This window comes from Bombus affinis, chromosome 11, assembly GCF_024516045.1.
Source record: "Bombus affinis isolate iyBomAffi1 chromosome 11, iyBomAffi1.2, whole genome shotgun sequence".
Lineage (NCBI taxonomy): Eukaryota > Metazoa > Arthropoda > Insecta > Hymenoptera > Apidae > Bombus > Bombus affinis.
This window is the reverse complement of record NC_066354.1, coordinates 3,748,820-3,774,879: the sequence shown is the minus strand read 5'-3', so window position 1 is coordinate 3,774,879 and position 26,060 is coordinate 3,748,820. Positions and strand designations below refer to the sequence as shown.

At 35.0% G+C, this 26,060-nt stretch overlaps 3 protein-coding genes and 1 long non-coding RNA gene across 24 annotated transcripts in view; 2 read left to right on the top strand and 2 right to left on the bottom strand.

The window, feature by feature from the left end:
- LOC126921613 (TLD domain-containing protein 2) overlaps positions 1 to 14,891 on the top strand; it is a 297,843-nt gene extending 282,952 nt beyond the window's left edge. For 14 of the 20 annotated variants that reach the window (XM_050733307.1, XM_050733306.1, XM_050733303.1 and 11 more), the window contains 3 exons: positions 7,572 to 7,853; positions 8,587 to 8,756; positions 9,519 to 13,236. In XM_050733307.1, the coding sequence (XP_050589264.1) occupies positions 7,572 to 7,853; positions 8,587 to 8,756; positions 9,519 to 9,654 (588 nt within the window). In that variant the 3' untranslated portion in view covers positions 9,655 to 13,236. Of the gene's footprint in view, positions 1 to 7,571; positions 7,854 to 8,586; positions 8,757 to 9,518 lie in introns of all 20 variants that reach the window. The other 6 variants (XM_050733312.1, XM_050733311.1, XM_050733310.1 and 3 more) reach the window with 1 other exon arrangement.
- LOC126921635 (uncharacterized) lies at positions 2,083 to 5,459 on the bottom strand. 2 transcript variants are annotated; one of them, XR_007712473.1, is made up of 5 exons: positions 3,815 to 5,459; positions 3,523 to 3,746; positions 3,219 to 3,433; positions 2,549 to 3,128; positions 2,083 to 2,341 (listed from the first exon to the last, which is right to left on the bottom strand). It is a non-coding gene; the product is annotated as an uncharacterized LOC126921635 (long non-coding RNA). The 2 variants fall into 2 exon arrangements; XR_007712472.1 differs by having other exon boundaries at positions 2,083 to 3,128.
- Positions 14,892 to 18,223: 3,332 nt separating the features above from the next.
- Positions 18,224 to 26,037, bottom strand: LOC126921626 (2-Hydroxyacid oxidase 1). The gene is made up of 9 exons (XM_050733346.1): positions 25,894 to 26,037; positions 24,843 to 24,987; positions 24,330 to 24,481; positions 20,006 to 20,261; positions 19,795 to 19,923; positions 19,591 to 19,723; positions 19,319 to 19,435; positions 19,130 to 19,241; positions 18,224 to 19,052 (listed from the first exon to the last, which is right to left on the bottom strand). Exons 2-9 carry the CDS (start codon positions 24,977 to 24,979, stop codon positions 18,985 to 18,987), a joined length of 1,104 nt encoding a protein of 367 aa, XP_050589303.1. The 5' UTR covers positions 24,980 to 24,987; positions 25,894 to 26,037; the 3' UTR covers positions 18,224 to 18,984.
- On the top strand, positions 20,412 to 24,184 carry LOC126921620 (N-acetylgalactosaminyltransferase 6-like). The gene is made up of 2 exons (XM_050733333.1): positions 20,412 to 21,194; positions 21,553 to 24,184. The coding sequence occupies exons 1-2, from the start codon at positions 20,991 to 20,993 to the stop codon at positions 23,179 to 23,181; spliced, it is 1,833 nt and encodes a 610-aa protein (XP_050589290.1). The 5' UTR covers positions 20,412 to 20,990; the 3' UTR covers positions 23,182 to 24,184.
- Positions 26,038 to 26,060: the final 23 nt, after the last annotated feature.

The following is a 26,060-nucleotide window of genomic DNA, read 5'->3' as shown; positions in this document are numbered from 1 at the left end:
TCACTCTCGTGGCGCGCCACTCTGGGGTTAAAAATACAATACAATGTCTTTTATGGGTTTTTAAATGCTGGAGAATATATAGGTCTGTGGCGTGAAAGCGAAGATGTAGGAGAATAACATTGGTTCTCAAAAGTATTCGAACACTTGTCATAGAAAGAAGAAAACTTCTTCCAAATTTTCTGGTCTTTGAACGTTGTTTTCCTAAGTGACCATAACTTGCACAACACTTAACTAACTCATAACGTTGGCGCGCAGTTCGGCCATTTTCATATGAAATAACGTAATCAGATAATGTCAAATTTCTAAAATGTATTGCCTGTTATTTGCGCACGTGTACGCTATAAACATACAAAGGGAAAGAAACTGTTTACGAATTCCTAAGAAACGACTATCGAAATGCTCACTTGCTTCTTCCCGCGAATCGTAAAAACTCGACAATCTACTTGTTGCACCGAAATTTACATTATAAACAACTTCTATCCTCTCTCGAACTCGTCGAGTCGATCCAAAGTGGAAGTCGGCCTCGCAACATTACGTAACGTGCGATGCACACGCACAAATATCGAAGAATTTTTTATTTTATTAGACGAAGTCGCGTGATTTCGCAGATTAACTGAAACGTTGCTCGATCTCTAAAATAGATATAATATATTATATATACAAAATAAATATATATATCTCGTAGACATAACGTCAACTCCGATCGACCTTACGTACGCGTGAACACGCATCATCTTAAATATTTTTTCGGCTTGCATCTCGATTGCTGCCATGACCTCGGTTATCGTGTGTCGAGGTGACGCATAGCGAGATGAACATAGCGGTGCCCGTCTCCCACAACGTAAAAAATCTTGTTATGCCATCGATTAGTCCATTCCAGCGATCATATCTCGATATATGCTAAGAGGATCTGCATTTCTAATTGAGATAACACGAGATCGAGCAACGAAGAATAATAATTATTAGTCGAACTCTGCATTTGAACATCGCTGTATATTTACAGCTTGTAGTCTCTAATCGGGTCTTTCGCGAGCGAAACCAATCGATTCCACCTTTTGTTCCTTCTGGTTTTTTTTTTTTAATATATAATAATATAATTTCATTACATATGATACACGCGATAAACGATTAATATTCACTTAAGAAACAAGTGACTTGATTCATTCCGAGAAAGATGTAAATTTTAATAACAAAAATTCTGAGTGCCATAACTGGGCAGCGAATTTTTATGTAAATTCCCGTTTCCGAAAATATAATTTTAGAGATTGTTTCACCTATGGAATATTACAAAAAGAAATGTATTTTGGATGTTTTATATACTTTCTCGTATTACGTACATTTTGTGCAATTTTGCGCTTTTGAATTTTTCTGCAAACGCATAGGAATCCGCAATTTAGTCCACTTTTCTGTACTTTTCAATTTATGCATTCCGAATGACTCAATTATACCACTCGCAGTTGTTTTATAATATTTCACGTACACTTTATGTAATACTATATATCTTATACATATATGTAGTATCGTGGACGAGGGGCCTGGGGGGGGGGGGGTGTCATGCGGATTGTAAACAAGCGGTTTCTGAGGTGTGAATTATAAACAAGCGGTTGGTGAGCATGTGCGTAGTGAGGCTAAGACAAAAGACAAGGGGTTGCTAGGAGGCAATGAACGAATTAACAGCGGTATGAGTTGAGAAGTCAAAGAGTGCGAATTTTGTTGTCGAGATAATGTTGTTAGCGTTGTGAAGAGAGAGGTGAATTTACATTGACGAGAAGAATTGTTAATTATATAGTTGTTTTAATTATAATACGCTGTTGCGTTTGGTTCATGTTAAATAACCGTTGTTTTCTGTTTAATTAACATCTGTTTAATCCATTTATTATTAATAAACTAATCATAATAGCTTGCGATACTACATATATATATATATAACATGTTATTATGTTATATATTGCATTAGAATGTGATATATATATATATATATATATCATTATATATATATATATATATATATATTAGTCTCGTTTCAATAAAGAGACTTTTAACGTTCTGAGAAAATCCTCTCTTACTCATAGAATCGAAACGTGCGTTTTCCATTAATTTTTATTACGTCTATTTTTAATCCAGAAGAATCTTTTCCTGAAACGCGATACTATAATGGTATCTCTTGAACGCATAGCGAGTGGTGTTGACGTTTCACGATTTTTCCTCAGATCGGTCGTGCATAACTGTTCTCCGATTCTCACGAACTCGTTTCCAGACCAACTGGTTTTTGCGGAGAGGCCTCGACCCATTCGCGTGCCGTTTTGTCAATTATCTATCGTTAACGACGACACTACGCCAACTAAAAAGTAAAGTCTAATTAATTCCAAGGCTATCGAAATCGATAAGTTCATGATAACAAAGAAAGAAAAATATCGATGAGTCAACAGTTCAAACAACAAGTTAGGAAAACATGTGGCCAGTGTCAAAAACAGGCGAACTATTATCGAGAAAGATGATTGAGTACGTTGTATCGATAATTCAATATGCGGCTGTTTTATCTACGAACGGTGAAGCATGAAGTTGCTTGTTTACGAGAAAAGATCGTGTTTTAATTGGACCGTAGCCCTTTTCTTCTTATTGCCAACGAAAGCTTCAATATTTTTTCTTCTCTTCCTTTTTTCTTTTTTCATCCTTCTCGCAATTAAAACGTCGATAATTTTTTCCGCGCGCCCGAAGATAAAAGTTGATGTCACGGGTCAAGGAAGCTTTTCTAACAAAACAGAAGTATGCGCGACGCCAGAGGACGTGTTTATCACACAAGCACAATACGTTCGAAGCGCTTCGTTGTCCTTGATCATATTTTTTATTCTATGACAGAGAAAATCAATTCTGTAAACTGATGTAAACGAACAAGTCAAACCGTTCTCTCTTCCCTGTCGATTATATTCCATATTCGCATTGCTAGTTCATCCTATTTTACGTTTAGAAATTTCTTCCTCAACCTTTCAGTGTCATCATTCCATGCTCGCTTCCTTTATTGACTCGTCTCGGGATATCAGATGGATATAAGAAACCTTCCTTTCAACGTCTGTATTTCAATTTACTGTATTTGCCGTTTCGAAAAACATACAGAAGAAATAATTGCCCTGAAAAATAGTCATATACTTGTATCAATAAATAAATAGAAGGAAGTAGACTGTTTACAAAACCACTTTGTCAAATAAATCTCTACGTACAGTTTCAAGAATAGACTAAAAGAATAATTTCACGTGAGTCATATTACTTTCGTACTACTTCTGTTACAAGTAAACAGATAGATGTAGATAAGGTAAGAAGCAAGGAATAAATTTACTCTTTCGCTCATTTTACTCTGTGTTCTGGTTTATCTGCTATTTATTCCGAAGGAAAGAGAGGAAGAACTGATCCTCGCAGACAAATTGCTTTCGTTCGTCTGAAAAACCAAAGTAAATAAATTAATTTACGAAGTCGTATAAGAAAGAAATTGGAAGTGAATTTACAAAACCATCGGTTGCTACCAACGTTGTTAATTAAATTATTATCCCTTGACGACACTTTAGAATTTGTCGATCGAATCGATGGGAAATGCACCCTGTCGCGTTTTCCCACGTCGCAAATTGGTTCAAGTGCGTTTTTCTCGAGGTTGGCTCCTTGATAGGCGACGAGAAGCGCGTTAATTGCTACGGCCTCGGCTCAATTGATGCGTATCGCGTTAAAAACAGGGTGAACCGCGTCTTGTTTGGTACCTGGCGGAAAGTGGCCCGTTATGTTTCCTCTGGTGAAAGGATTGCGATTAAACCACTCGATATCCTACCTTGCGTATCGTTTTTCTCCTTCATGTAATCGATACCAACTGAATCATTGATCAATTGTTTATTACATTACACGAGAATATATCACCTGATATACACATTGTTAACAATCGTTATGGAATTGCGTTAGAAAATTAAAAATATTTAGTAATGATATATCAAAGAGTAGTACGAAGCGAAATGGAAATAATAATTCGAGTAATTGGAAGAACTTCGTGTATTTGCTGCTAAGATCGTAATACCACCTTAAGTATCGTACTAATTACGTACGTAATATGAACTCTTGCTTTTTATTCACTAAAACGTAATACACGCCACATCCTCACACGTAAATTCAAGTCACCAGTAATACGTTTTTCTGCGACGCCTTTTTTCTGCACGTCGCACACGCAATCACATAATAAAATAACACTGTGAAATCGGTTTTAGAATTAATTACAATTAAGCTTATTGCGATAAACAAGATGAAATTCTACGAATGCTAAATTGACGTAGAAACGCGTCTTTTTTATCGCAAGTTATTGCGTAGTAACCTTTGGCTAATCAGACGTTATGTTATTTTCACCAATGCGTGTTACATGCATATTTACTGTCATCTTATCGCTTTACAAAATTACTGTGTCAAATCGGTATCAAAAGCGTTTATCGAAATTGCTCTGATATATTATCAAGGGGTTAATTTTCACCTGAGTATCTATATGTATAATTTTATCTCTATTTAAATATGTAATCTTCGATTCTACGTGTGAATCAAATGATTAAGTGATGAAAAATGTACAAATTTCAAGAGGATATAATTGTCGTTATAGGGAAATACTTTACAAATATTTCCACTTGAATAACCTTTCAATGCTTTATCGTTAAACCCTTGAATTCTCGAATCTTTCAATTCTTGAACCATTGAATAATTGAATTATTATAGCTTTGAATTCTTGAATACTTGAATCCTTGAACCTTTGAACCCTCGAATTCTTGAACCTTCGAATCTTCGAATTCTTGAATGCTAGAATGCTTGAATCTTTGAACAATTAAATAGGTGAATTATTTGTTGAACCCTCGGATTATTGAATCTTCGAATTCTTGAGTTCGCAAACTCTGCTTGAATCCTTGAATTCTTAAATCCTTATATCCTTGAATTAGTCTAATCTATGCATATTTTTAAGATATTTTTTCTTCCTTATAAACTTCGTACAACTCCAGTCTTCTATATTCTTCCCGAAAAAGAAAAACGTAAAAATGTTCGCTGAAAAATAATCTCAGACAAGAAAATTACTTTGTTATATTGTCACGTAGAAATTCTACAAGGTATCCCGATAGGAAAATCCCCGTTAATCTACCCATCGACTGCAGGTTCCAGTTCGTCCACAAATGAGTTATGTAAATTCTATAATATTAATGGATGAGATGCAAAGCTCTGACAGAGCAACAACGCTGGCGTAATCCTGCGAGACGATTGCGCGAAATTGTTATCGTTCAAGGCAGGTGCGCAAATGTGATTCAACGCGTACGCATCTGGATTAACGAATAGAACGATAATAACACGTGACACATCGTAATCGAGTCTTCTTTTTTCTTCTATTAACAACTTTGCAAATTTGTCACGTTCGATTGCACTTTTAGCATTAAAAGGAGCAACCAGGTATTATTGTTCCATGAACAAATCAGTAAAAGATTGTTATCTCCTCTATCAACTGTTTTTCTTTTTTTTTTTTTTTTTTTTTTTTTTAGTTGTGTTTAAAATAGTAATGATTCTTCTTCAGCTATCAGTTTCTAAGGTATAAAAAAAGAAGCTGTCTGGAATTGTTAGAAACCTTTTAAAAGTCCGATGAATGTTTTCTATGTTTAGTTTAAACTTAAACAATGAGCGCTTTAAACAATTGCGAGAACGTAATTTTTTTACCATAAAATCCGTCTGAAAGAAATTCAAGCCTGCCGTTAAACAATCAGAATCTTTCCATGTGAAGGAATTGCCAAATTGTATAAAACAAAAACAAACTAGAAATTATAGTATACTGTCCCATCGATGTTCAGTCAATTCGTTCCTAAAAGTATAAATATTTCTCGTAGACAAATTATTTCGTCCGCGACATTTCTTAGCGGTTTATCTGCATAAACATGCACTGTCTTCCACTCTCTAATCAAACCAGAAAAAACTGCAATTTTTCGCCTGAATCCATTCTCATTTACTCCCATCGGCGATATTAGCGAAGAGGATGGTTGAATAATCTTTTGTTGATTATTCTGTGAAGAAAGGTCAAGGCTTTGCGATGAGACGAGCACGGTTAGAGATCATCGTTTTAATACGCCAGATCTACGAAAGATAAGCAGAAATCCCTCTTCGTATAAATATTCATAACTCTATACACAACTATCTTCGTACTCTTTACCCAGCCAAGGAACACGACGACTCTACCAACATTGCGAAACAACAATTACAACATGTCACACTTGTGAATGCGTAGTGATTATATGTTTTTTAGATGTACTAGACTTAGAATTTAGGTTTAGATGACCAATGTTCACACGATATGACACCTGTTCCCTTAGTTGTAACCACCACAGCAATGTTCTTTCTTTCGATATGTCACATTTATCAATCCTTTCCGGATCGCTGAGTATGTCGTTAACCCTTTTGCTCTAGATTTTGCTTTATACAGAATTTTGTAAGTGATTAATTTACCAAATGATAAATGTATTCGTTTTCAGTAAAACTGCTGGAAAATTTTAGCACGTTATATACATATATATATATATATTTTTTTAATAAAACTATGCGATAAAAGATGATTCTATTAATAGTAGTAACAATAATAATTATATTAATAATTATTAACAGAATTAATAAAAAGGTAGTTTTTCTTAGAAACAAACAAACTGTGAAAGATTTCGACCTCACAGGGTCAAAGTCTAATTAATCGCGAGCTACTTTATGTCTTGCGGCAAGGTCTTTGCTCTTGTGATCTCTCATCTGTTTCGTAAGTGCAATAAAGAGCTTGCAAACGAATGCTAATATAGTGGCGGACTGTTGACTTAATAGCGAGTTAAGTCACCGCTAAGAATCTCGAGTGTTTCAATTGCTTTGAGATATTAAATTCTCTGCACTTTAGTACACATTCTTTTTTTCTTCGAATAATTTCGTTTAAAAAGAAATTCTTCTCTCCATCGTCGTTTAATAAATGTTGGATCATCTTTACCACAACTGTCAAATATCTAGCTTTTATTTTGTAAAATACAGCTGCGAAATGTAGCATAAGAATGTACATATAGAATATCGTCTTGCAACAGAATTGACTCAACTTCCAGCGTCCCAGAGTTGCACATTTTCGAGCGAATAGTAGGAGCTTCTTGATGCAAATTTCCGAATTTCCTAAAAGAAACTTCGATAATATATCTATATTAACATAATATAAGACAGTTAGCATTGAGGTGACCATTAATTGCCATACCGTTAGAAGCTTTCCTGTATAAAAATAAGAATGAAAATTTCCCTCGTTCCATCAAACGTGTTTCATAAAACACTCTACGTTCGCCCGAAATGAAAATTTCTTTCAGAAAGCATGTTCGTTTCAAAGATCACTTAACGATGATCCTATAGTAAGTTCACCCATTTATCTAGAAAATTCCAATAAGAAATTGCACAATTCTAAATTCGAAAACGGCGAACTCAGCGATCGATCTCGCAGATCCTACTTCCCAAAAACAAATTTCCTGGACCGAATTGATCTTTCGAATTACTAAAATTTGAATTTAATCTTCTAGGTACTGTCTATGAGCGAGGAGCTCAGGCGAGCTCTGTACACGAACAGCGCCGTCTCCATAGACAACGATGTCATCGTTCCCGACCTGGTTGGTACTACCGAGATCCTCAGCGACGATCACAGAGAGCAACTGTGCCGGCATTTGCCTGCCAGGGCGGAGGGCTACCTCTGGACCCTCGTTTTCAGTACCAGTCAACATGGATTTAGTCTAAACAGTATGTACAGGAAGATGGCCAAGATAGAGAGCCCAATCCTCTTGGTGATAGAAGACACAGAGGGCAACGTAAGTTCTAGAAGTTTACTTTGAATTTCACTCCTAGCTTCTACGTTGATTTGCTCTTCATAATATTACGCTCCTCTTTATCCCATATTTTTATCCTATTTTTTTTTTCTTTTTTTTGTATCTTGCGTTAGTATACCACGTTAATTCTTTGAGTGTTTAGCCCGGTCATTATGTGCAAGCAACGTGTAGTATTGCTTTACGCAGTAGGATATAACCAATACATATACGTAGAATATAAATGGGAATTAACAATATCGTAATTCACGCAAAAAGTTAATAACAAACTGTCGTTTGTTGCAGAAACAATATCTACCCGTTTGTGGAATTGGCAAATTGCATTTCAAAATCTCAGTTGCTTGTTTGAAAATTCCGTAGTACATTAAAATTACATACAATTAAATGCTACTAAAAATTTGATTATTTTACTAAACGCTCGGAGGTAAAAGAAGAAAGCCAAACGCTATATTTCTTTTATCTTGTTAATATCGTTAATGTTATATTAAGACCAAACTGTACTGGTTGACAGAGTCTAGAAACTAAAGTGATAAATTATATACAGTCGCTTATAACTTTCGTTGCTTGCACGTACTCTCGTTAAGATGGCTAGAGCGTGACCGTGTCACGTGCAGAATCCGCTGCGAGAAACCTCGAGGCAGAGGATTCATTACTCATTGCACGTTATTAGTGTCGCAGCCGTGGCGTACTGTGAATCATCCTTTCCACGTGGTTACAGGTGTTTGGTGCGTTGACCTCGTGCTCTCTGCACGTGAGTGATCATTTCTATGGAACCGGCGAATCTCTTCTCTTCAAGTTCACGCCCAGATTCCAGGCGTTCCACTGGACCGGGGACAACCTCTACTTCATCAAAGGCAACAACGAAAGCCTTGCCATCGGTGCCGGAGAGTGGGTACCATTTTCTAAGTGTCTTCGATTTTTTATTGAACGAATTTTTATTTGGTCGAAACGTTAATACCGAATCAAATAGAATATGTTAATTCTGTTAGACAAATGTTTTAGCGAGGGATCACTGGAAAGAGATTAATTAGAGAGGATTATATGTTACTTATGCTAGGGTAGATTAATCTGTTATGAAACGGTGGTTTGGGAGATTGCATATGAAGGATTAATGCCTTGTTATACAAGGCTGAATTTCATTATTTGTCATTTGTCTTGGTTGCTGTTTCTGTTTCACTTTTTTTGGAACTTTTACTGCAAATATTTAGTTATCGATATGGATTTTTGATTAGCAAAGAATATTTCAGGGAGGGGAACGGATAAAATTTATAAAGCTTTGTTATGTCCTGTTATCTTAGTCTCTCCGTTGTATTCGTTCGTCCTACTTTTTAAATTTATCTTGGAATTTGCTATAACTTGTGCTATCTTCTTGCAACATCTTGCAACAATGAGAACGCGGGAATGAGTAACTTGTTTCTTTTGAAAATTGAACATCGATCGTGTATTTACCTATTGAGATTAGAAACTGATAAAAAGTGGAGTTGTTTCAACTGAGTTTCTAACTAGAGTGATATAATTGAGTGAACCAGAGAAGCATTGCTCATAGGCAATCTATTTATATTATTCATATCATAATGTTTCTATAATATCATTTAATTCTTTTCCATTGAAGTTCCATCAAATTAACAGATATCATTCGCTGTTTTGCAGTGGCAAGTTTGGATTGTGGCTGGACGGAGACCTATACCAAGGCAGGTCACAATCTTGTAGCACGTATGGAAACGAGCCGCTGGCACCGCGAGAAGATTTCGTGGTGAAAACGCTGGAATGTTGGGCATTCATATAGGACACAGCCTCGTACTCCGTGTCCGCGACTTCGCCCTCGCCGCAGCCTAATTTGACTTGAATTCCGAGAGAGTCTCGCGTGGAGGTTGATCGTCCCCAGAGAAAAATTATCGCACGGAGGACAATTATCAAGATTTCCAAGAGACATTTTTCCAGAGGAGATTAAAGTCGATTAACGGGATTATCGGTTAGCTCGATTACCGTCGATAGATTTTTAAACAGAGAGACCCCAGACGTATTTTGTTAAAAATCAATAGGAGATTTTTCGAGTGAAAGAGAAAGAGAGAGAGAGAGAGAGAGAGAGAGAGAGAGAGAGAGAGAGATGAAAGAATTGTAATTTTTAATGAATGGAAGGTAGAAACGTCGATGAAGAAGAGGAGGCTGCAAGAAAGAATGATGATGATGACAATGATGAAGAGATATGAGAAAAAATGTGAAGAACAAGTCCTAATATATTAAGGCAGAAATGTTGAATCAAGGACTGCGAATGACTATAACTGATAAATTTGTCGTTTTAATCGTCCTACGTTTGTTTTTCTTTTTGTTTTAAGTTGTCGTATTTATTTTATTTTTTTTTATATATATACATACACGCACGCATACATGTGTTTCATTGAATGAGTCGTCGTTGCTGTCGTTAATAATTTTGATTTCACGCGATCGCATGCCGTTTGAGTAAAGGATCGAAGGATCAACCACGATGACAATGAATTTGTTATAACGATGATGATGATTATGATCGTGGTGTTGCCTTCGAACTAGTCGCGAGTATAATAATAATATTAATTGATAATAATAATGCGTTATTCCGAGAGATTATGCGATCGCCGATGTGTTTTACGGTGATCGACGATAGCGAGTAAAAAGAGAGAGAATGAGATGAAAGTGTGAATGGTGATCGAGATTGAAAGGGAAAACAAATACGTCTCCACGATGGAGAGAATCGATTATGCGAGAAAGATGGAAGGAAACTACGAACCGATTGGTACGGATACATATAACAATAATCACATTAACATCATCATGACGGTGATGATTATACAATACCACGATACAAACACGATACTACGAGAATGCTAAACTAACCGTATTTGTTGATGTGTAGTTATTGTAGATAGATGAATGTAAATATATATATTACGAAATTGTTAAGGAAACAAAAAAATTAATTTTAACGAAGGAAAATACACAGTATATGATACCACGCTAAAGAAAGAGAAACACACACGTTGCAGAAGACACTCTGTGTAGTTTGTCTCATCTATATCCCGAAGGATACACATTAATTAAATATATATATATATGTACACGAAACACACACATACGATTCGAAGAAGATCGTGCAACATACACCACTGAATCGAATCGATACGATGATACTCTGGATGTAAAACGATCCTAGGATCTGCGAGCAAAAGTAGCTTTAGAAGAGAACGAAGAAGGAGAAGATAAGTTTGTACTGATCTTACGCTGATACATGCGACTGCCACAATGTTACAGTGATAAAGATCGTAAAAGAGATTAGAAAACACGATACCGATTATATTGTTGACACGATGGAAGGCGAACCAGAAATTGTAGAAATACGCGAATTAGAAGTTCAGAGCAGCGCGTTCGCTTCTTGTGTCTCGAGTGACCACAACGAACACACACGCCTGTGCCTCGCTTCGCTCTCTTTCTCTCCCTCTACTATAGAGCACACACAGTTAACATGACATTATAGTATCTCACTTTAAACTTTATACAAAAGTAAGATCTACAGATCAGAGCCGAAGGAAAGAAAGCTTGTTGTTGCAACGACGCTCTTATGCTTTACTTCATGAGAGCGTCACGCAAAACTCAGACAATAAAGAGGAGTCTCGCCGTGGTATCGATCTCTTTTTCGTTACGCACTCTAGTAACATCGTTTGTAACTTTCTCGTTCGACGAATGAACCAAGATATACATTGTTCGCTATTGCCAGTGAACCGACACGATTTAACAACTGTATCAAGAAAATTTATAGTAGCTTCTATGATTCGTTTGAAGGACAGGGAGAATTTTGCAACATATCGTACTGTAAAGTTTTCTATACTGCGTTTAACTTTTCGCTCGGCTCTGAAGATCAGCGAATGAATGTCAATCGTAAAACACACACAAACACACACGACCAGAAAAATAAAACTGTTCGAGCTTATAGGTCTCTTTACTACTGTGAATTAATTAGAACCGATAGACTGTCGCGAGAGAACCCACCGTTTCTACCGCTTTTTAAACGTGCATTTTTTGTTTAAGGACGAGAGGAGAATAGTAGATATTAAGCGCTGTTTAGCAGTAAAATAGAAACACGCTGCGTTAGAAGACATCGATCGAACATCAGACGTAGGTTTTTATAATCGATTATGTAAATTGATTTGTTTTCGAGTCGGTCCAAGAATGTGTGAAACGACGACGTCTGGTAGCGAATTCAAGTTTGTTCTATTACGAAAAGAATTCTGTAGCGGTTTCATAATGAGACAAAGAAGGAGGAGAAGAAATTGAGACACCATTTTGTACCATAGAAGGAGTACCAATTGCCATTCCTTTCAATTTATTAGGAACAGTTCCCGACTCTCGTGATGTTTCTACGATTTTCGATCTTCCATAGAGTACTGCATTTTTAAAAACATTTATTATTTAACATCATAACAGAATCGTTACGTTAAAATGATTCGAGTTAATCGGTAGCAAGCGATCTTGTTCGATTTATGAAAGAAGGCTTAAAAAACAGCACGACGAGACGTTATAGTAGAAACACAACTTATAGTATAGTTATTTCAAATTACGTTTACTACCGACGTGGATCGTTAGATTGAATTGTTGAAAACGGGCTAGAAGATTGTAAAAGCGAGTGGAAATAGAGGAGAAGCGAGAATTGTAAACTTGAACGAGCGTATTTCCGTGCACTGGTTATGAAACGCACTTTATCAAATAAAGACAAATAGAGCGAAAACAATCGTCGCTTCAAACGGAAAAAAAATCTTATAGAGCACGGTTTCAAGTAGTAAAAGTGGGAGAAACGCATCTAAAAGGAAAAGGCGAAAAGAACGCAGCTATAGAAAGCACAAAAACTATGTGTATTCAAATTGCGTGTAGCTATCTATCAGCTTCGTTAGGACTAGTTGTCAAGTACATAGTACACGATCATAGCGTTGTCTAAGACATATAAAGTTCTAGCGTCTATAGGCATTACTCTCTTGTGATACTAACGAGTTATAAAGGAACGAAGATACAAAAGATGGTAAAACAAAGTTCGGTTCGAGTGTGTCACTTTCTTTCGTGGCAGGGGAAAAAGGCCGTTGTAGATGGAAATTCTGATAATAATGTATAATATATGTACATCAGCCAGGACAATACGAATTTACATAGAACGCGAGAGCAAACACGGAGGAAAAAGAAGAATGGGAGGTATAGAGAAGCGAAGTGTGCTCGATCGTGGCAAATTTGTCTCTTTCTTTTCTGTTTGAGAAGGACTCAAGACCCTCGCCTCTAGATGCCGAAGATCCATGGTATAAATGTAATATTGTAACGTGAAATAAAAGAAGATGACGTGTGTCTGAGAAAATATACGTTTTTCTCTTTTGTTTTCGTTCATTTTGTTCCTTCTTTTTCTTTTGTCATTGGCGACTGGAATGAATTCTTGCGAGAACCCTACAGAAGAAAATCATTTATATTTTTAATTTTATAATTTCTCTTTATTTACTATAATTTCGTCTTACGCAAAATTGTCGAGGCGCGTGAAACATAACCTAAGAACCACTTCTTCCTTGGTAGTATTTCTTCAGACAAATACTCTTTAAAATCATCGGAGGGTCATCTGTTGAAATTAATTTATTTGTAACTTCGTCTCTTGGTTCTCTAGAATTGGTCAGAAATTGGCGATTTCTTCAAATGCTATCAGAATTTCTCGATACCTTTCGGGAGAAGGTTTGTCGTAGAAAACGAAATGTGAACTGCCCGAAAGAATTCTTGTTCTTCCGTCGATACGAACTTTATCAATCTTCAGAAACATTCTTTGCACATTGTAGGTGTCGTCCCCTGATCCGAAATACATATACACTACTGCCTTCACCGAAGAAACCGTAAATTAAGCATTCCCTATGTAAGGTCGAGAGATTCTAATCTTCGGATGATGATATTCTTTTTCTTGTACGACCGGTTGCCATGTATTTGCGCGCCAACTCAATCGTTACCTCGAAAAGGAAGTGAATCGATAGATCTCTTACGATAAATACAAGGATCTGGTTATTAACTGAGATGAATAATAGCTTGAGCACAGTAAAACCGATATCTTTCGCTGTCAGATTTTATATCTAGAAATAAAAACTCTTTTATTTCGCTAGTTTGGAATTTTAAAATTCAATGCTTACGTAAAAATTTCTTGACGCGCTAAAGTAAAAATTGAAAGAAAGAGATAATGACAAAGATGAAAGATTACATTCTATCGTATCAATATGAAATTATTATCGATTACTAATCAAAGAACAACATTGAACAGAAATTTTATATGTAGCGATTTATTTGGCGATAATGTACAACGATGAATTCTGACAGTGAAGAGATACGAATAGATCTCCCGCCAAAGAATCGATTGTTAATTGACAATTCGAAAGGAAAATCACGATATATTGGGTTCGTAACTAAGTGATTGCGGATTTTATCAATACCACCTAATGACAGAAATCCGCAATCACTTAGTTGCCAAACCAATATTATCTCACTCATGGACACGTAGAATACGAAAGCTGAATAGCTCGCTGTATTAACCATAGAGGAAGAATCGAATAATTAAGCGTTCTAGCTTTCTACGTTCGTGTACGAGTTGCATTTCGTAGCGAAAGTAGAGAGAGGAAGAGTAAGGAGAAACTTTGTTGCAACCAGAGCGAAGAACGAGCAACTAAAAGTAACTAAATAAATAACAAGCTCACACGAGAAATCGTACCCGTAATAATCGCAGAAATATATGTATCTATAATCGTAGTTAATTAGTGGACGTTTAGCGAATTAAACAAAAAGAGAAACAACAACACTCGTTACAAACGACAAGAATGAACGAGCAAATGTAAGATGGTGAATTAGGGCAACAATTTCTGTTAGAAACGAAAAAGGACTTTTCTTGGTATACACGTTGTCAATTAGATTCAGACTGACCGCAGGGATTGAACATGCATTAACAAAATGGAAAAGAAACAAAAAAAAAAAAGAAAAAAAATATATAAATCGTAAAACAACAATTCGATGTTCTTCGATGTTTAGTTAGATATTGTTGTCGTCGTTGTTAACGATCGTTACCGAGGTACGATCCTGCCTCTCCAGGATAGGGTAGCGTGAAGAAACTCTTCGGAAGACTTTAAAGAAGAACAAAAAAAGAAAGAATTATAATAAAAAAGAAGATTGAGATTGCGATAAAAAGCTCAAACATAAGAGGAATCGGAGGAATATCAATAACATTTTGATAATTTCACAACTAATTGTAAGAATTGGTAATTACGTTTTTCTAGTCCGGTTCTAATCAAATTTTATCGATCGTCAAAGAGAATCGGATCTTCACGCTATGTCCTTGAACAGTAGTCTGTTTTATACATGTAAGCAGTAAACAGAAACGAAAATTCATAGAGAGGAACACAAAGAGTTGTTCTTATCTTGCATCTATCACGATTGAATTTGTTTCAACGCCGGTTTTTAATTAGTTACTCGTGTTTCGACATGATCTACGACGAAATGAAAAGTAGTCGATCGATTCTTCGTATAAATGTAGATTAAACTAAAGAGGATCGCTTATCTTTCTAATCACTATATTAAGCTCATATGTTTACACGTTAAATACACGTGCGCCTAAACAGGGCACTGTGATATACGGCTTACATTACGGAAAGTTTAATGCGTTGCTATTTATTTGCCATTCTCGCTGATAACTCGATGTACACGTTCTAAATATTTTTCGAATCAGTGAGAAATTTTAGTAATTTCTGACTACATATTCAAAGTCTTATAATCCAACGAAATTAGTTACAAGATAAGTGTTCTGTTTTGTTACTATATCGCGATAACAGAATCGGCGACGTTATTGTCAGCTTTAGCAAGAATTCATAAGAATTCGTTAGAATTTTAAAAACGAGAAAAATATCGTTTTGTGGATGACATGTTATTGGACGTTCTTTTTTTTTTTTCTTATCGTTTTTCAACGAAGAATCGTCGGCTAATTAATACTATCGTAAATTACGATGTATTTTATAATTGCGATTATATATCTCCTAACTTCGTTTATTCTTATCCCCTTTCAGAGTACTTGAAGATATTGTCATACGATGACGAGAAAATTTCATTACGCATCGTATATTTCATTAATTCTTTTCTTTTGTTTTGTTATCATTTCGTTATACTTAAGCGTTATACTATAAGCCGCTTATAGGCCAAGCTGGTCAATTGCGAAATTTTCGATTACTTTGCTTACATATATCGTACATGTGATTATTGTTCAATTAAAAAAAGAGGAAACAAAGAGAAAGATGGCAGATAAATAAGTCTAAGATATTTAAGGTGAATTTTAAAAAACAACGTGTGTAATTTCTAGAAATCAAAGTTGCAATGTTCTCTCTTATTTTATGAAATTATTGATCTCTTATTTTATTGATCATCATGGCATTTGAGCGGCTTATGTATCATTCGTATAATTTGAAAAACGTTCTACGTTTCTAATATATACTTTTTCTCTCTTTTTCCGTATTTTCGATTAAGGTAGATTAAAAGAAAACGCACGACCCATGAGCAAATCACACCAAGCAGTAATTGTACCACGTGTCTCACTCGCAAACACGATATACGTATAAGACTCGAATTTCCTCCGTGTAAACTGCGCAAAAGATATTCTAAAAACATTTTTACACTATCGCGCTTCGTCACCGAATCGAAAAGCCATTCATCCCCGCGATTTCTCCAGAGGGAAATTGTCTTTCCGATCGATCGGTCGACGGTTCGGTTATCGGATCGTTTTCATCGATCCAAATAACCGTGATCCGACCGATCGAGATAGAAAGAGACAACGGAAATAAAAAGGGAAGTTGTTCCTTTGTACTTGATACATTTTCGTTCAAGATATCGAGCAACGACGTTATTCTCTGATCACCGAATTTTTGCATCGAGAGGCCGAGAAGAGAAAATATATCAGTCACGTTAGAGCAACCACATCGTTCCATCAAGTTCGGTTATTAAGAGAGAAGAGTGAAAAAAAAAGAGAAGAATAAGAATCATCCAATCTGTCACTGACATGTGAAAAAGCTTTCGAGAAGCTTAAGAATATCGAAAGGAAATAAAACATATCCTCTCCTGGTTTAAAAGATGTTTCATGTTTCCAATTTCGAGCCCTTACTCGAAGGAAAACGAGTCCTTACTCGAGAGTCAGGAAATCGCGAAATCAAAAAAAAAAAGAAAAAAGAAAAAGGAGAAAGAGAAAAGAGAAAAAAAGGATCGGAGCGATAGGGGAGACGAAGGCCCTCTCGAAACACGCATAACTCTCTGGACCAATGAATTTTACACTAACTTACTAATGTACTGTCGCCTAAATCGCCACTTTATCATGAAAGTAAGTTTCTCCGCCGCGTCTGGATTCCTTGAGAGACGCCATTCGACAAGAATTCGAACGATCATTCTTCACGAGGTTCTCACGAGCAGTAAAATATACCGCTGAAAATATACAAACAAACACACTGTGTGTCTATAGTAATCGTATATTAGCCAATTGTATACCGTGTATGCGGGATTGATATCGTCAAATAATGTAAGATTGATCGAAGGAGATAAAGGAAAAAAAGAAAACGGAGGATGCATGTTTGCGAGATGTCGATTTATAAAAGAATAGATCTTATCGCATATGAATCGTTAATTGAAATATTCCACGAGACAGATTAGCGAATTTTATTTTCTGTCGAATGAACTCTGTTTGAGGAACAGTGGTCATTTTTAAAAATTCCGTTCTTATCTAAAAGATAGTGATTATCATAAAGATAACGATAATTGTCGAACGTTGTTATATTTTTATAAAATCGTTGATCTATATCCCAAAATATGTATGTAATCGCAAACGTGTCCCCTCTGTTCAAGAAACCGCTTGTAGAAACAAAAACGGTGAAGAAAGGCGAATGTTCGTGTGTATGCATGTATATAACGTATATATATACAGTACACAGACAGGAGGCGTGCATGTGTGTATATATACTATCAAACACGTGTACATTGCGTATACATACTAATACATAAAGTAAAAGTTTAGCGTCGCAGCGTGCATACTCAACAAACAGAAAAACCTGTAGCGAACGAGGCCACTATACATATATACATAAATATACATATACATATATATTATAAATATATACATAAATTATAAATATATACATACGAGTAACGATTAATTGTAACGTTGTAAAGCTGTGAGTAAACAAAAAAAAATTATAAAAAACAAAAGAATTACGAATGTAATGATGGCACCAGAGTTACTAAACCGAGATAGAAAATACGGGAAAGATAAAGGGGGATTTATTTTTTTGCCAAGAGAATTTGCCTCTCCCGGTATGCGATGTGGTATGGATTAAGAAAAAGAAAGAGATGCAATAAAAAAAGAGAGTATTTTGCGAATTGAACAGAGAGCGATGCAAGTACTTTGTTGCATGTTTTGTGCGTTATATATATATAATATCGACGTCAAAATAGTCAATCTTGTTCCGTTTGCAAAGGAGCTGCGGATCACCTCTGAATGCGTCTGTGCGTACGTACGCTTCGTGAATTGTGATATGTGTGCCGCACACGCGCATATATGTATACACAGATGAATATACAAGAGATATTCAATAAAACGCAGATATTGTGAAGAAAAAATTCTAGTGTTATTTTTCCATTAATATACGTACATTTATATTTTTGTCTTTTATTGTACATTATTCACTTAAAAGAAAAATCAATCAACTTAAAACATATTTATTATTATGAATGTGATAATATCCTAATGCTTTTAAAATATTCTTGAAGTTACTGTTATACTCGTTATGAAACATATCGTATAATTTAAACTATTCCTCGCGTTATCTTTAAGCCTAATCTTATGATAATCTTAAATGTCACGTACACCGAAATCAACATGATCTTTAAAACAACTTATTATAATTACAGTAAAAATCCATTTATACGATTCGGTACAAGACGTATTGGATAGCAATCAGTCGAATAATAGAAATCCACTAATTCTTCTTTCGAGTTCGACTAAACAGACTTTCGATAACTGGGATTCTATTGTATATCAATTTTACGTCATGTCTTTCTACTACAAATGGCTATAGTAAGATTCGTGTTGAACCATATCTTTCTTAACGTCTTGAACAGTAGCACAGCCTGCAAATTGATTTCTAAATATTTATAAAATTGTCCATAATAATATTGAAATTTCATGAAAGTGGCTTTAATCGTACCTGTCAACGCAAATGTAACATCAATTTCTTTCCTGAAGACTTCAAGAACTGCCCTTGCACCTTCCTCACCGCCGTAAGACAAACCCCACAGCATAGGTCGGGCAACAAAAACCTACAAATCATGCAAAAATAAGAATTTAGCAATTGTAGGATTTACATGACTTATATTGCAATTTGATATATAGTTACCATTTTAGCACCCAGAGCAAGTGCTTTGAAAACATCAATTCCCTGCCTCACACCTCCATCCATATAGATCTCTATTCTGCCGTTTACAACTTCCGCTATTTCTGACAATGCCTCAATCTACAAATCATACATTATTTTTATTATTTCAGTATTATTATTAACTATCGTTATCTTTAAACATTTTATTTTATATTTCACGATTTTATTTATAATTCTACAATATTATAATACAACGTCAAAAGATACACTTTATAAAAAAATAAATAACAAACCGTTGCTGGAAGAGTGTCAACTTGTCGGGCGCCGTGATTTGAAACGATGATTGCTGATACTCCACTTTCAATAGCTAACAGTGCATCTTGTGGGGTAAGAACTCCCTTTAAAACGATCGGCAGCTTTGTAATACTGCGGGGAATAAATTGAATTAGTACGTCTCCTAACTTTTACAATTGCAAATCATCAAACTTCCTAACAACCTTTTCAGCCATTTGATGTCTTCCCAGGTCAAGGAAGCATCAAACAAGTTCATAACGTATTCGCTCAAACCAGAGCCACTCTTGGCATTGTTTATTTTACTGGATAACTCTCCCTCAAAATTACCTAATCTGAAAATATATTTTCATATTTTATTGTACAATTATATTTTATATATGTTAAAATCTTTTTATGGTATGGTATAATAAATACCTCAGATGAGTTGGAAGAGAAAATTTGTTCCTAATATCAGCACGTCTATCACCGAACAGTGGTGCATCGACAGTAAGGACGAGAGCTTTAAAACCAGCGCGCTCTGCTCGCGAAACTAAATTTAGAGTAACATTACGGTCGTTGTATATATACAGTTGGAACCACTTTATTGCCTTTGGCGCAGCTTCTGCGACTTCCTCAATACTACTTGTTGATATCGTTGAGAGTATGTAGATCGTACCTGCTTCCTGGGCAGCTAGAAATAAACATTTTAATTCGGTTTAATTTCTCACACACTTACACACTTAACATTCGAAAAACTTTTAAATTACATTTAAATTAAATTTCTTACAATTTTATTAGAATAAACATATGTTCTATCTAACGTGTTTCCTATTGAAATTTTTGCCCTTTTCACTAAGATTAAATTATGCTTAGAGAGTGTTACAATTTTAATATCAAACAATTGACGTTAATACGTTGACCTCACGGTGGTCATCGGTGATCTATATTACAAAAATCTTTTAGATGATTAAGATAAGATAAATTTTACAGACTAAAATGTTCTTTTTCAATTTGGATGAGTTATCAGAGAAAAAGTTCGTAAACATGATATAATTAGATAAAATGAAATGTTATATATTTCAGTGTACTTCGAAAATTCGCGTGACAGTCAACATGTTAGAGATATAAATGAGCGATCTACTGCAGGATATATGTTTTCAAATGTATCGAATGCATTCGGTCATCGAGAACTGCTTCGATCCTGAAGGATCGATCCTCAGTCGACGCGTGGCAACCGTGTCTACTCCATGTGTTTTATCACAAAAATTTATCCAACACTAACATCTCACATCGAAGATAGCAACTGATAAGCTGTAAGCAGTTGCATACATATGAGGTTAGTTTCGTGTAGATAGTTCACGAAGCCAGTGGCTGGCAGCGGGATTTCACAAGTGTCATCACGCGACATGAGTGTATCACGATGATGAGAAGGAATGTTGTGAGCCTGATAAAGTTCTTCCTTCTGGCGGTTCTCACCGTGTTCCTAACCGTCGTCATATTCCGCTATGTACGTACGTCACCTAACCATGAAATCGTGACACCAGTTACCGCATTGGTGGGCATCGAAGGTGACAGTCAGAAAAATTTCGTCGATTCTAGGCAGAATCTCAACCATTTTTATCAGGTATGGGTTAAAGACCTACTCATTATTGGCAAGGCTGATGCAAGTAAAACAGGTTTAGCAATAGCTTAGCCTTCTACATTCCATGCAGTAGCGTACATCACTTTCGTCAACCCCGATGCAAATTATATTATTTTATATTAATGTTAGAACTACCAATAATTAAAGTATAAGGTTTGTATATCAAAGAAATCAATTTGAAACATATATAATGCAAGGAAACAAACAAATATCACAGGAAATATACAGTTGTAAATTCATAAAATTTCTATGAAGAAGGCTATTTCGATTAGTCTGGTAGTTCTAGTCTAAAGATGGAATTTAGTTCCACAATATAATATTTGAATAAAATTTTTAACAGGATTTGGATGAAAAGATAGACTGGCATGATTATAAGACAATTGAAGAAGACAAGAAGAGAACTGGTATAGGTGAACATGGAAAGCCAGCATTTCTATCACCATCTCTCGATGCATTGAAGGATAAGTTGTATCAGGTAAATGGTTTTAATGCTGCGCTCAGCGATGAAATCTCAATGAATCGCTCAGTACCTGACATTAGGCATCCAGACTGTAAGAAGAAGAAATATTTAAAAAATCTTGATTCAGTTTCTGTGATAGTTTCCTTCCATAATGAACATTTTAGCACTCTAATGCGAACTTGTTGGAGTGTGATTAATCGTTCACCAGCGTTTCTCCTCAAGGAAATAATATTGGTAGATGATGCTAGTACCAAGGCAGAATTGAAAAAGCCTTTAGAGGATTATATAACCGAACGCTTCACAAAAGTGAAACTTGTAAGACTAGAAGAGCGTTCTGGTTTAATTAAAGGTCGTTTAGCTGGAGCAAAGATTGCAAAAGCAAAAGTACTTGTATTTTTGGATTCTCATAGTGAAGCAAATATCAATTGGTTACCGCCATTGCTAGAACCCATTGCACAGGATTACAAAACTTGTGTGTGTCCTTTTATTGATGTGATAGCTTATGAGACGTTTGAATACAGGGCTCAAGATGAGGGTGCAAGAGGAGCTTTTGACTGGGAATTGTATTACAAACGGTTGCCATTGCTACCTGAAGATCTCCAAAATCCAACAGAGCCATTTAAAAGTCCAGTAATGGCAGGTGGCCTGTTTGCCATTAGTGCAAAATTCTTTTGGGAACTAGGTGGATATGATCCAGAATTAGATATATGGGGAGGTGAACAGTATGAGCTATCGTTTAAGATATGGCAATGTGGAGGTCAAATGTACGATGCCCCTTGTTCAAGAGTAGGTCATATTTATAGAAAGTTCCCACCTTTCCCTAATCCAGGAAAGGGAGACTTTTTGGGAAAGAATTATAAGAGAGTAGCAGAAGTATGGATGGATGAATATGCAGAATATATCTATACAAGACGTCCGCATTTGAGGTCGTTGAATCCTGGAAACTTAAAAGAGCAAAGAGATTTGAGAGCTAGATTACATTGTAAACCATTCAAATGGTTTATGGAAAACATAGCTTTCGATCTTATTGATGTGTACCCTCCTATCGAGCCTGATGACTTTGCATCTGGAGAAATTCGTAATATGGGTGTGCCAGAACTGTGCCTAGACTCAAAAAAGCGAAAAAAGGATGAACTTGTTGTAGTTGATACCTGCATAAAGGATAATCCCAAAATTATAGGAGAACAAGAATTCAAACTGACTTGGCATAAAGACATTAGGCCAAAGGATCGTACAGAATGTTTGGATGTCTCTAGAGGAGGTGCAAAGGCTCCAGTCACTTTGTATCCTTGCCACGGAGGCCAAGGAAATCAATTATGGCGTTACAACGTTGAAAAACAATGGCTGATGCACGGTTATACGTCGAGGTGCTTAGACACGGATCCAGCAAGCAAAAAAGTCTTTGCAGCGAAATGTGATTCGTCTTCTGCTACGCAAAAGTGGAGAATCGAGAAAGTAAATATGAAAGCTATTAATAACTGGGATAACGTGGGACCCAAACGACATTAATTCCTCTGCCTTTTATTGCCGTAACTTTTTTAGTCTCTAAGCGTCTGATGTTTAATTATATGTATGTGTACATAAACTTATGTTCCATTTTTATTAACTAGTCATCTAAAATCGTAATATTTGAATTCGGTTTGTATCTATCAAAATACGAATTTTAAGATTTGCGAATTTTATTTATATAATACAATACGATGATAATATTACTCTTTTTTTTAAAGCAGTCCTTACAGTATTTCCATGGTAACGCATTTCTTGACGCATTTCTATCACTGTAAATATTGTACGAACCCTCTGTTGTGCCTTAAACATATAGCTGCATAGAATATATACGAGTGTATCTCATAATTATAATGATTACTTTATAAAGTAACTTCGCTTCAAAGCTCAATTTTTATCTATTATGGATTATTTTTTATTAATACAGTATATATTTAAGGGTTACAAACGGACTGATCGACAGAAAAAATTTCTTTATTGCCAAATTTTTCAAAGAGTTAATTAAGTTCTTTCGACTGAAATAGAATATACTCTTATAATGTACAACCGAACCGGCAGACGAATGAACTGTTTCTTGTACAATTATGAAATAAAAAATTCTACAATCGAAACACGGCTAAGCAATAATAAGTAACTTTTTTAAACAAATGACAATGCCTGCAACATATCATCTTATTGCATATATAATGAATTACCGAACATTTAATTTTTTATACAATCTAATGCGACTTTCTATATACATATATTTGTACCTAAATAATGAAAAGACAACAATTTAATTTCTGTACAGACTCGAATAAATTAAAACAAACAAAATAATTATCTATTTTATAGGAAATCATGTACTTGTTTATTCAATTTTACCGTGCTCTACGTTGTAACATTTTACAAACATGAAAAGTTCAAATGTGATCGTCGCTGACTAACCGAACCCAACACGTGTTTGTGATTGCAACTATTTTTGTAAAATATTTGCATAAGTTAATAAACATTTTTACTAAATCTATATATGTTATGTAATGAATGTGTTTGGTATTTACAGATTAAATATACGTATCCATATAAGATACCAAGATTATTAAAAAAACAAGAAAAATAGGGAAACTCACAGTGAGAGATTATCATAATTAATATTAAAATGTAATATTTACCTCTTGCATTTGCACATTCACCCTCAGGATGCGCCATACGTTGCATAGCTGCTGGTGCGACTCCCAATGGCATCGAGATTTCTTCACCTAGAATCCTGGTGCTTAAGTCCCTCTTGGCAACATTTCTTAGAAATCTTGGTCTTATCCTGTATCTGTAAAATGTTACAATTTTTTTTAATTAAAAAGATTAGAGAATAGATTAAATCTAAGAGCTCGTATTCTTTTGGTTGAGCAATTGGTAGTTTAGATTAATTTTATAGTGAATTTAAAAATTTTCATTGTTTACTTCATTGTTTAATTTCATTGTTCAATTAGTTCTACTAGATGTTTCATAAAATAGAGGATCTTTAAATTTTTACAGAAAGTGTCCAAATTATACGAACAATATCAAGACTGAAAGAGTAGAGTTTCGATTTTATAATCATTCCTTTTTATACAGTCTTGATAGTAATATAAGTTAACTGTTCCGCATTTAAATTTACTTTTAACGATAAACTATTATTTTTTAAATACCTTTTGAAAGCATCCTTATTTAGCTGTAAACTGAACTGCTCGCCCGCCCCAGAGTTGTAATAATCTCTGACAGAAGGTGTTAAATGCGTGCTAGCATATTTCTCGAAATCCTCAATACAGATCATTTTTTGAGCCATGGTGTCTTCTGAAACCGGATGCGAAATTAATTTTGCATTTAACAAGTCCGGTATGTTCAATATAATTTACAATATACAATGATTCCCGGAAATATTTAAACTCTTGCCACTTTTGTGTATCTATTGTACATATGTGTGTTGTAAATTAAATAAGACATTTAATTAGACATTAATAAGACATTTTGGAATTTCATTAATACTGTACCTTGAAAAATTATGAAACTAATCTAAAAATATATATAGAAGTTACAGGTTATTCGTTGCAAACATATATTCAGTAAAAAATTAGTACATATTATAAATCGTTATAAGGTAAAGGTGGTCTCACTGAATTATTAATAATTTTATTATCGCGACGATGGCGATTATTAATGAATTATTAATATAATGAATAATTTATCGTTCAAGTACTTTGGTGATTTCTGCGAAATTCATATTTGCACCAAATACTTCGTGGCTTCTGTATGTACATTTCTCGATTTCTTTTAAATTTTAATAATGTAGTTATGATGGTTGAATCTCATTACAGTATTCAAACAATTTCAAAATGTTTCGAAACACGTATAATATATTCATTTCGCATGTAATATATTCACAGGAAATTTCTATAAATGTTCGAATATTTTCGTGAGCTACTGTAATTCACCGTACACACATATAGAGTACGAATTTTCATGCAAATACAGGAAACTTTAAAGTGCGAAAAATATATGATACTTAGTTAAATACCCGTTATAATTTTTAATTAATTAATCTTCAATCAATTCATTCATTTTAATTTCATTAATTTTCAATTTTAAGTAAAACGATTCTCTATTTTACTTCTATTTATCTATATGGCGTCCATAAAAATATAAATTTGTAGAAAAATCCGCACTCTGTACATATAATTTACAAGACTTCAGACAAATTACCGTTTAGTACGTTGAAAGTACTGATTTCTAACAAACTATTAACGTAACACTCGCGCGAACCCAGAGATACGAAGAAACTGCCCGAGTCGGAAGAGCGCCGCGCAATTTATGCACGATAGATCAATTTCTATTTTGCAGCGGATCACTCAGTGATTTGGTCGATTTCC

Excerpts from the sequence above, each read along its gene's own strand:
- LOC126921626 (XM_050733346.1), bottom strand. The coding sequence starts at position 24,979 with ATGGCTCAAAAAATGATCTGTATTGAGGATTTCGAGAAATATGCTAGC. Across the intron at positions 19,724-19,794 it reads GACATCAAATGGCTGAAAAG|TATTACAAAGCTGCCGATCG; the intron begins GTTGTTAGGAAG and ends TATTCCCCGCAG. Across the intron at positions 19,242-19,318 it reads TTGCTCTGGGTGCTAAAATG|GTTTTTGTTGCCCGACCTAT; the intron begins GTAACTATATAT and ends CATGATTTGTAG.
- LOC126921620 (XM_050733333.1), top strand. The coding sequence starts at position 20,991 with ATGATGAGAAGGAATGTTGTGAGCCTGATAAAGTTCTTCCTTCTGGCG. Across the intron at positions 21,195-21,552 it reads ATCTCAACCATTTTTATCAG|GATTTGGATGAAAAGATAGA; the intron begins GTATGGGTTAAA and ends AATTTTTAACAG.